Raw genomic sequence first — 11665 nt, forward strand, 5'->3', positions numbered from 1 at the left:
TCTGTTGTGCTGTGGTCAAGGGCTTCCTTGTTGGGCTGTGGTTACCAGTGCCCATCAAAACAGTCACTTCCAGGAAGAGACAGTTGTATTTCCCTGAAAAGTCCTAATCTCTACTGAATCAGTTCTCAGCATATGTGCATACACAGACACAGACACACACAAGCAGCTCTGTTGAGGCTGAGGCATCTAATCCCTTAATAGGTCGCCAAGTAATCTCAGGTAATACAGGCTTTAACTAAGTGTGATCATGTAAAATCGGGGGGGGGTTACTCTCTGAAGGTCTCGTGTCAAGGCAAGTCAAGTCATGTCAAGGAAAACTGATCTATAGAAATCCACTTAAAACACATCAATTAATCAAAATGGGCAGCTTAAGAAAACCAGGCCTTACGGCAAAAACATTATCAAATGAATCAATATGCATGGAACAGAGTGTGTAGCACTTTTCTGTTATTTCTGGAAAAACAAACTACACAAATATAAAATGAGGGAATGTGCCGTTCACAGGCAGCTTTCACATCACATCACAAATCACAAATATAATGAACAAAATGAATGATTGTCCAAAGACAATATTAAAAATAAAATATTAATTAGTTCACTTACACACAACTGACTTCAACTGACTAATTAATTAGTTCACTTACACACAACTGACCTCACATTATAATTTCCATTTAAAGTAATTTACTTATATTTATTTTACATTTATATGTACTAATTTAGCAGATTCTTTTAACCAAAGCGGCTCACAAAAATGAGGAATAACATTCAAGCTACAATCCAGAGGAGACCATAGGTAACAGTTAATTCAACAATAAATACTACTTCCTATATTTCAACTGTCTGAGACATGCGCCTCGGCATGAGAAATACTGGTTAACTCATGAATGAGTGCTCTACTCTTAAGTCAAGCCATCCAGAACTTCAGACACTTGAGGTAAGTAAGAGGGAGAGTTGGTCTATGTTGGTCTGTGTGTATGTGTGTGTGTGTGTGTGTGTGTGTGTGTGTGTGTGTTTGTCACACACACACACAGAGTGCTTTTCAGCTCACTACTACCTCTGAAGCCACAACTCTGAATTCCAAGAAGCTGCTCTATAGAGGCTGTCTGCCTCACGGTTACTATGACAACACTTCTTGTCACTCCACATCAAGGCAGAAGGTCCCTTGTGGTCGACACCGAGAAACAGTGGGCTGGCATGTCAGCCTGTGTTCAGCTGCACCTAGAAGCACTTGTTCCACTCTACCAGCACAGAGGGGGAGGGTGTCTTTCTGATAAAGCTCCCCCGACCCAGCAGCATCCCACATAACTAGTAGCTTTTTAGTAAAAACTGCTCAGTTGATCATAACATGAGAATGACCTAACAGGAAGTGATGTCTATAACACTTTGTCTGTAGAGGTGGAGGTGGTGATGAAAAAAAGTGGCGAGGGGGAGGGGGGTGAGAAAATAAGAAAGAAAAAAAAAAAACATAAAAGTCAAACATTGAGCGCATATGAGTGTGTCTGAGAAAGAGAGACAGAGACCGAGAGGAGAGAGATAGAGATAGAATGACAAACAAACAGAAGGTTGACACCTCTGTTTCAGCCCCATGTGTTAGAACCCTTTCCTCCCTGTGACAATAGCCACATAATTGGCCAGCAGACAGCAAGTATAGCCCCAGAGGGCTCAGACTGATCTGAAACATCGGTTCTTGAGGATTACACGTGATCAGCCCCTTCCTCATCATGACACATCTCACCGTGACTATGCTGGGAAACAAGGGGCCAAACAGACTCTTAAGTGTTCACTAACACCACCGGCAGCAGTTGAATGGATGAAAGGAAATGCTCCATGTGATACAACACTTCCCTCACAGTGGATTTTTCATGAGAAATTAGCTGTTCGTGTCCTTCCTTATGCCTCATGTCTTAGTTCCTCTGCCTTGCCATTGTGACATTTCATTTGAAATAGCTGGAAATAAGGTTATCATTATTCACCCATTTACCAGACTTTGTGTGACTAAACCATGGAAATGCCAACTTTTGTTTTGTTTAAGGTGATAAATATTGACAAACATTCCACATAATCATTTTGAAAATTGATTCTTCGACCGTCCTCCTTCAATCAGAAACTAATATTCAATCATTGTTTCAATTTCAAGGAACAAATGACTGAAAAACAACCACACAAACAAAAACACGTTTATTATCAGTTGGGAAATCAGCTCATACGGAGGCCACCCCAGAGCTTGGAGATCACATGAGGCTGTGGCTGAACTGGGATCATGGACAACAGGAAGCAACTTCAATTTTAACTGTAGGAGACAATGTTGCCAGATTGGGCAGGTGCCCGCCCCAATTGGGATTCTTTTGACTTTGTGGGGCGGGGGAAAATAAGCTTTAGGCGGGCAAGTAATTTTTTTATTTAAATGGTTCTCTATGACAAAAAAAATATTTTTTTTTTTGCTGAAGCGGGCGGGCTTTTGAACGTAATTGGGCGGAAATCACTCAACCCAATCTGACAACACTGGTAAGAGCTCTCACAGAGGACTACACTGTACCAAAAGGGATGAGTTACTCAAGATTACCTAACCACAGCTAGCGAGTACAAAGGATGTTGAATGAATGACTCAACCTCCGCATATATTTTGATAGTCTTTTGTAGTGTCTTCTACCATCATCTGTTTCACTTTATTTGTACTTTAATTATTTGCACTTTCTACCTTTGTTTCAGAGTATGTCTGCTTTAATCATTTTCAGTGCTTGCTCTTTACTTTGCGGTTTAATTTCTGAAGCTCTTGCAGAAAAGTACAAATTGTGGATGGACTGCTGTTGAGACCATATTGCACGGCATAGAAATAGTTCATAAATAGGTAATGAATATCAGGCGCAAATAGATGAGGGCCACTGAGGCCTAAGGTAGACAGATAGTCCACGTGCAGTATAGCAGTGTAGGGCCACAGACTAAAGAGGGGAGGGAAGTGGTCTGTGGTTGTATAGCGGGAGTGGGGTAGGAGGGCTATGCTAGTGAGGTAGGTGGACTAGTGCTAGCAGGGTAAATGGGTTAATGCTAGCAGGGTATGTGGGCTAATGCTAGCAGGGTAGATGGGGGGGGGGGGGGGGGGGGGGGGGGTCATCCCTATTTTCCCCGGGTCCTATGTTCCCCGTTTTTTCCCAAAAGGGTCCTATGTTCCCCGGTTGCAATACATAGGACCCTTTCTAAAATTTAAGAAAAAAAGGGTCATATGTTCCCCGGTCCCATACAAAGTGGGGAACATAGGACCCGGGGAACATAGGACCTGGGGAACATAGGTCCGCTCCTGTAGATGGGCTAGTACTAGAGGGGTAGTTGGGTTAATGCTAGCGGGATAGGTGGGCTAATGCTAGATGCTAGTGTCAGAGCCCGTGTATACGGGTGTTGCCTAATGTCTAGTGTTAAACAATGTTACAATATGTTGTATAAATGCTGTACAAACAATTGCTTTGCATAAAATGATGGAGCAAAAACAAAGCTTTCCAATATCGTGCAGACAGCTACGAAAACAGACAATGGCATTGACTGATCCCTTCAAACGTCACTTTCCTTGCACACGCTTAACTGGAAACCATTTGACTGAAGAATAGCAATAAGAGAGAGGAAATATGCTGTTGTAATAGGCAAATCAGTCATGTTTCCATGTAAAGACTGATGGGGTAGAACAGGCAAACAGTGCCTTGGGCAAAGCGTTCACACGCCTGCCTCTATGGAATAGTAGTAACCTGAGACCTACTTTCACTTTTGCATTGCTAACAGGTCTGAACTTAGAACATTTACATGTGTCTGGAATGCCCGGGAGAGAGAGAGAGAGAGAGAGAGAGAGAGAGAGAGATAGCAGGGAAAGAGGGGGCCAAATGATGGACGTTGAGGAAGGGACAGTGTGTCCAGTTCCACACATTCTGAGGGCTGACCAGTAAGCCCTTTCAAAACACACTGCTTTCAGTCTCTAAGCCCGATACTGCCTGCTGTCTGAGCCATGCGAGCCATCCGTGAAGTGGACAGGATGTCCAGAGACCGATCAACTACAGGATAAACAAAACTGTTCCAAAAACAAAGTGAGCACACTTCCGGGCAAGATTCCTAGAATTGGGATTTAATATGAAACAGGAAGTGGAATGACGTAGCACAAAGAGTCATGAACAGACTCATATGGGATATAGGGAAATCCCAAAGCAAAAGTGTCACATATTCTGTTAATCACTAGGCCTACAAGCAGAGCCGGTTGAAAAAGAATCTTTGCTACAAGCTTTGAATCATTGCAAACATACCATGGGCACAGTGATATCAGGCATACTACTGCTTGTTGTCTGCTGCAAGTTGCCTTGATTATTACGCCAGATGAGAGTGTAGTTCCATGTCAAATCAGCCTGGAAAAACACCAGGTTTCATTTTCAGTTGGTCTTATTGCACTTTCTAACATGAGAAGAGACACGTTTTAAATGGGACAATTACCAGAAATCTTAGTCACTTTTAAACATGATGCTAGCAGGCGAGATGCTACTGGTCTAATCTGTTTCAATGATCTATGCTAGGCTGAAGCTAAAAGCTGTATCGCCAGACTCACAGAATGGCTAGATGAACGGGACAAAGGTGAATATCAATTGTTTTGCTCGAAATGATGATGAAAAGAGTTTATTTCCAAAAATGGCGCAATATCCCTTTAATGAGGAGAACAGACACCAGGCCACACACACAGGAATAAGTAGAATAATTTATTGCAATTTCTTAGTAATTTCTGCCGTTATGTTCATTACAGAAGCAGATTAAAAGCAGGTGGCATTTATACAGCATACAAACATTCAAAACCACAAATTATACTGTTAATGCCAATGGCTAGTTTCTTCTTCACCAAAGTATGTACAGTAAACCACAGTATGGAGAGACTGTCGTTCAGTATATGAGCACAGGTAACAACAGTATTGCTTCAAAATTCCTTTAAAAACAAAACAAATACTTTGTGTGGGCGTGTGACACTACCCACGGGGCATTGTAGCAAGCTCGGACAGTTGACATTGTTTTGAGAAGATGCACACAAAGAAAATGTCTTAGTGACATGTACTCCCAAAGGGGGGGGGGGGGGCTTTAAATCATAGCAACTAAACATGACGTTTACAGGCAGAATGTCTCCCGTGTTATGTGGCCAGCACAAGCATTTAGATAATTCTGTTTTTTATTATCATTGTTATTATTTTATTACACATCACCTTATCATCTTTTCTTAAGGCATATGACAGATATACACCTTTGCTAAGAAAATATATACCTCTTAAAGCCTCTAAAAACAGGATGCAACCGGTTTGGGATGCTGGCTGTGCAGTTGGTATTCCAAATGTGTTCCGAGTGTCTAATGTCGCAAATAACGTACAAATTAAAGACATTGCACAATACTTTTACACATTAAGATTTTTTTATCTTCATTAAGTGTGCCTTCAGATGTAACTGTTAAGTGTATATGCATGTGTGTATATGTTTGTTTATAGGCAGATTTAAAATACAATAGGACGGCTTCTCAATTTGCCTCACAGAATCATTTTAGCAATTCAACCTCTTCCTTATCAAAACTTCCTAATACATCTTCATAAGTGTGAGCAATTAAAAAGAGGATGAGCAAACAGACAACTTTGAACTGGGGTGAAATCATATTAGTTTTTCTCAAATTCAACAAGTACCAAAACGCCATTAGACACAGAGCATTTGTTCCTATGGAAACAAAAAATGCATTCTAAACACTACGCTAGATTGGAGCCTCGCTAGTTGCAGCAAAAGCAAAGGGGTAAGCCCATGTCTGGTGGGAGACCTACGTGATGATGGACTGCGTCAAACGTGTCAATTCTGTGGAATCCCTGTGTGTTACAACAGTTCCGTGTTGGAGAGGTGTGAAGAGGCGGTGTGTGTCTGAATGAGTGGGCAGTTAAAACAGCTGTATCCAGCATAAGAGCTGCTGAGATATCGGGGCAGGGTCAGAGCAGAGACCTGTGTGTGTTTGTGTGTGTGTGTGTGTGTGTGTGTGTGTGTGTTTGGGGAATGGGTTGGGGATGTGTGTGGTGGTGACATCGTCCCTCCTGAGAGCACCGCTGGTCAGACCCTCTGGGGTCAGCGTACATTCTTCAGTGTTAAGACTGTAAAAGCATGGACACACTCCCTTATTTTCACACACATTTACTCTCGCAATCTCACACACACACACAAACACACACACACACACACACACACACACACACACACACTTTGACAAACAATATGTGAATTTTCGGACACTGAACACACCTATGTACAAACAAAATGAGTGCTTTCATAGAATACTAAAAAACCAAATGAAGCGATACGCTCTCTCCCCATCACACACTCACACAGAAAACATATGCACAGCACCATACTGGAGAAAACCGCTGTGCTTTGCAAGAGACAAAAACACCAACGCTAATGCCTCACCCTGAACAAACAACTCATTCATTAAGGGCTGTAATGCATTCTAAAGAAATGTGTGTGTTTTCTTTTTTTTTCACAGAGCAGAGCTGTGGTGAGTAACCAGAGCTTCTAGCTTCTGAATGCATGTCTGTGTACATGTTTCACCGCAACACAGGAGTCCAAAGCAGCACTCGTGTGTGTGTGTGTGTGTGTGTGTGTGTGTGTGTGACTGTTGGTGCAACAGAAGACCTGCGTGTGTGGGGTTGGTCCGTTTGGTCTCTGGTCTCGTCGCAGCCCATCCTGGTCCCAGGTTCCGGCTGAGTTGAGCGCGCGCGAGGGGGGGGGGGGGGGGGCTACTCTGGCTGGTCGCCGGCTCCCTCCGCTGCGGTCTCTGCTCCTGCCGGCTGGGAGTCGGCTCCTTCGCTCTGCTGGTCCTGGCCCGCCTCGGCCTCGGGGACCGTCCCTAAACTCTCACCTTCAGCCTGAGGAGCGGACTCTCCGGGACTCTCGCCCGAGGCCGGGCTCCCCTCCGGCTCCGGCTGACCGGATTCGGCCGAATCCTCACCTGCCGCGTCCTGCGCCGAGGGCTCGTCTTTGGGTTCGGCGGCGAAGGCTTCCTTCTCCTCCTCCTCTTCCTCCTCCTCCTTTTGTGGCTCTGGATCCCCCTCAGGCTTCCCACCGTCCTCCTCCTCCTCCTCCTCGGACGGGTCGGGCAGTGGCACCGCGGGCATCGGCGGCGGCGGCGCGTCGTCCTGCGCGGACGACTGCGTGCTGAAGCTGCGGAGGCGCGGGGGGTCGGCGGGGGGCAGCAGCGTGAGCGAGTCCGCGCTCAGGGCGTCGGTGTTGGGGTCGGACAGCAGCGAGATGCTGGGCTGGGCGGCCGGCGTCAGGCTGGGGGCCAGGGCCAAGGCTGGAATGGGAGGAGGCAGAGGGGCAGCGGGCGTCAGCGGCTGTGCCAGGGCCAGCGCCAGCTCCGCGCACCCGCCCCCCTCCCCCCCCTCGCCCGCACAGGAGGAGGGCGGAGGCGTGCGCTCGGCCAATGCTGCCTCATCTGTCACACACACAAACACACACATTCACAGAAACACACACACACATTCACAGAAACACACCGCCAAGCACACAAAAAGAGACGCCACACCACAGTGGTAGAGATAGGCAATTGTGACCTCTGACAAGGACTGCGTGGTGTTTTTTTTTATCTTTCTTAGTAAGCAGGGGTGGTAATGTTGGTCCTTCCAAGTAAATGGCAGCATGAGTAAGTGTGTTTGTGTGTGTGTGTGTGTGTGTGTCTGTGTCTGTGTGTCTGTGTCTGTGTGTGTGTGTCTGTGTCTGCTGTTCTGACCATGACATATTTGCTATGTATGACACATAATTGAGGTGTCACTCCTTGGTATGATGCCTCAGACAAAACCTGTAATTTCAAAATTCTCCCACATTGGTGACAAGTGGTGAATGATCATGTTTTACACAATGATAGATGCATGGCAATGGAGAATGACTTTATGGAACAAAGAACGTTACAATAACAAGGAAAAGAAAGGGAGGAGTGTGGTGAGGTAGATTGGGATTGTAGCTTAACCAAAGCAGAGAGAACAGGCATGAAATCCAAACTTAGGGGAGACTGACCAGCTCTGAGAGCATCTTTTGTGCACGTGTGTGTGTGTGTGTGTGTATGTGCGTGTGTGTGTGTGTGTGTGTGTGTGTGTGTGTGTGTGTTTAAGTCTGTGGGAGAGAGAGAAAAAGAGAGAGAGAGAGACTGTGTGCGAGTGAAAAACAGAAAGAAACATGAGAGGTGTTGGCAGTCAGTGCTGGCAGCGGTTTGAAGCCCTTCAGACTTGGCAAGTCTCGCTAATCTAACTTAACTCCATCGGCCAGCTACAGTATGTCATCTCAGAGAGAAACATGTTTGTTACCACAGAAGAGCTCTTTGTGAACTTGCATGCAGGAAGGAAGGACATATTGTGTTAACAACCTATAGAAGGATTCAAGAGGAAAGAGTATTGCAACTAACCCTCATTTCACCCCATTTCCAAAGACAGCTGGTTTATCTGAAGTCACACAAATCTTTGTAACTCTGTCCCAGTGTTGTGATGTTGAAAGTGAAAGTTACTTAAACTGAAAGCAAATTCAAACTGCACAAAAGCTGGCTTACGTTGGAGACTGTTTTTTTTTTTCCATTGGGGTTTGTGTGTGGTTGCACCTTTGCAGCCACACATAAACCTCAATGGAAGGTAAACTGCAACCAGATTTCTTGGTATTCCTTTATCTCCCCTTCATTCTGGATAAAGCTAATCAGTGCTTCATGTAGAACAAAAACGGCATTGCCTGTTTTAATACTCTATAATACCCTGTCTTAATACTTTTCAATACAAAAAGTTCAATTGTAACCATTTTCAAATAAATGTGTTTTTATGGTTAAAGGTACACAGATGTTCCACAGATGTTCCTTAATGTTCTGGTTGCAGACAATTTGCCATCAGTGAAGTTTAAAGACACTGAACTTAAATCACATGGTCTGTTATAGGTACTTCATGAACCATTTGTATGGTTACCGCCCCGGTCCTATTTCAGATTGCATGATTACAAAGGTAAAAAGGGATGATTGTGGCTAGTTTAGTAGAACACTAAAGATATTGATCTATGAGGAGTCAAGTATACTACTAGGAGGATTGGTAGCGCTAACTGTGCTATTCTGTGAGGGCAGGACATGGGAGTTGGCCTCGGTGGAAGGGACTGGGGTGAGAGTCTGGGGGTGGGTTTGGGAGTGGGGTGGGGTGGGGGGGTCAAACAGAGACATGCCTGGTCTGCGTGGAGCTCTAAACCCATTGTCCACCGCCACTGCCGTCCTCTGACAGACCAAACACGCACCTCCGGCTTCCCCTGCCAGACCTGACTAGAGGAGAACAGAGGGCACAGGTCACAGGGCAGGCCAGACCAGACCAATGGAGCAGAGAGAGAGAGAGAGAAGAGAGAGGAGAGAGGGGAGAAAGAAAAAAGGAAAAAAGATAGAAAGAGAGAGGGAGATAAAGAGACAGACACAGAGAGGGAGAGAAAACTGAAAATATGAAGGTGACTCTCAAGCAAAGGTGTTAAGATGAAGGTCTGACAGAAGTTGAGGGGTGCAAGTCAAGGGGATGCATTTCATGTGACACAGTGAGCATGAACACACAGCGCAAAGCACATCACAGGCAGACAAGCAAAGCAACCGGACTACCAGGTCCACAACAGAACTCAGGGAAGCAATGGTTAACGTCAACTTGAGCTGTGTGGACTGAGGCTGATAAGTGTTTTCCCATTTGTGACCCTTTAAAGCGAAATCAGTCGCTTTGCGCACAATGTTATTTAGATAAAATCCACAATAAACAAACTTCCGGGTTAAAATGTTGAATTTCACGTTTTCGCATAATTCGACAGTAAACAGTCTACAGTTTCATATCGTGAACTAATTTAAAGGAAAATCATACGTCTTGACTGTTAAACCCGGCGAAGATTCAACACATTTGCGGTCATTCCTGTTGTCCACGCTGCTTAAAAAAGGTAATTTCTCCTCTTCTGGCATATCCTGACAGGAGAACCATGTCAACTTTGGATGCGGTTATCTTAGCAATAGTTTGTGTAATACCCTCGATATACATATCGTTGGAAAGCTTAGTTTATGGCCGTTCACGTGAGGTCAATAACTTAATTTTGTAAATTTTACCGAAACGACTGGTATAGCTTTGAAGGGTCACATTTATGATAAACAATGCTGAAGTGACTGTCTGAGCGTGTGCATGGCTATATGACCGTGAACAGAATAGCACAAAAATCCTGTGCCAGGATTGTGCAGACCGCGCCTTTAAATATGCAACTTTTGACCCATCAGCACAATGCTACAGTAGACTATGCTTTCACTAAATTTCAGCTCTATTGTTACATTACATTTACCGAGCATGCCAACGTATTTTTCTTTTTTATAATCTATTAGCACTGTCACCATATATTAAACATTTTTGCCATGACGAGATTAAACTCAACATGTCAACATTAAACTCTATCATGTCAACTGTAATCTCAACGTGTCGACATTAAACTTGCGAGAAGTTGACATATCATGTCGACTTTAATATCGACATTTCATCTTGACTATAAAAACTATCTTTATATCAAAACTATAAAAAGAATGATGAAAACATAAGTGTTGAAACGCGTTGGCATGTAGCCATTTTTGTATTTAAGGCTTTTTTACTGAATAGGAGCGCCTCAATTTTTCTATTTTTTCATGAAAGTATCTATCAAAACTAGTTTGGAGAGAGTCAAAGTAGATGCCACTGACTGTCTCAGACTCAATCAGTTACCCGACAACTCAACAAATGGCCTTGTGTAGCCTAGATGATTTGCTGAAATTGTACTTCAGAATCAGGTTTAGCAACAACTGTAGGCTTGCTAACTAGTTTTGACATGATATTTCAACTTTATTCTCTAAATTTAGAGTATGTATGGCCCTCTACATAGCTTTTTCAGGGTGATGTAGAAGACCCTCCTGAACATTTTTTTTGAATGACATGGAGTGGCTGGTTCATGGAGGTGAAGGGTTGGACAAATGTGAAATGGCCAGGTGTTAAACTATTTAGGCCTACACCTAGACAGGCTTTGTGGTATAAAAACTATAAAAACCAGTAGTCTGCCATGGGTTTTTACTAGCAAATATCCACCTGAGTGCCTCGGACTCACTACTAAACTTGACATATTGTAGAACTATTTATTTATCATTCCCTCAGAGTTACCATAGTGTTTCTGCCATATTTAGCGTGAGTTTTTGTTGTTTTTACAATGCATGCATGCACACACAGATGCACATTCACACACAGACACAGACACAGACACGCACACACACACACACTGATGAAAGAAGTAGTGCTTTCCATTGCAAAGACACAATAGAAGAAAGTTCAGCAATTCCTGTAATTCCTACAGCAAAATTCCTGAAATGACACTGAGTAAGATGGACAGCAAATTCAACATCAAATTTGCAACAGATGGCAAGACAGAATGCCTTTGCTCTTTCCACAAGCTTTTCACAACACACCATCCCTCTTCCTTTCTAGCACTTTCCAAAGATCAAAGCCTGGTTTACAGCCTGCTTTCTGCAGTACAAACAATAGCTTCCAACGAATCAAGATAACTTTGGTGTAGACCTCTCTGGCAGAAACCAAAAATATTATCTTAGGACAGAAGAGTAGGCCAGGGACCGTCTATG

General features: G+C 43.9%; 1 protein-coding gene across 5 annotated transcripts in view; it reads right to left on the reverse strand.

Annotated features, from left to right (window-relative positions):
- Window positions 1–4714: 4714 nt before the first annotated feature.
- Window positions 4715–11665, reverse strand: part of clec16a (C-type lectin domain containing 16A) — a 66048-nt gene continuing 59097 nt past the window's right edge. For 3 of the 5 annotated variants that reach the window (XM_062532614.1, XM_062532613.1, XM_062532616.1), the window contains one exon: window positions 4715–7474. In XM_062532614.1, coding sequence (XP_062388598.1) covers window positions 6777–7474 — 698 coding nt within the window. In that variant the 3' untranslated portion in view covers window positions 4715–6776. Of the gene's footprint in view, window positions 7475–9225; window positions 9320–11665 lie in introns of all 5 variants that reach the window. The other 2 variants (XM_062532617.1, XM_062532615.1) reach the window with 2 other exon arrangements.

This window comes from Sardina pilchardus, chromosome 3, assembly GCF_963854185.1.
Source record: "Sardina pilchardus chromosome 3, fSarPil1.1, whole genome shotgun sequence".
NCBI lineage: Eukaryota > Metazoa > Chordata > Actinopteri > Clupeiformes > Clupeidae > Sardina > Sardina pilchardus.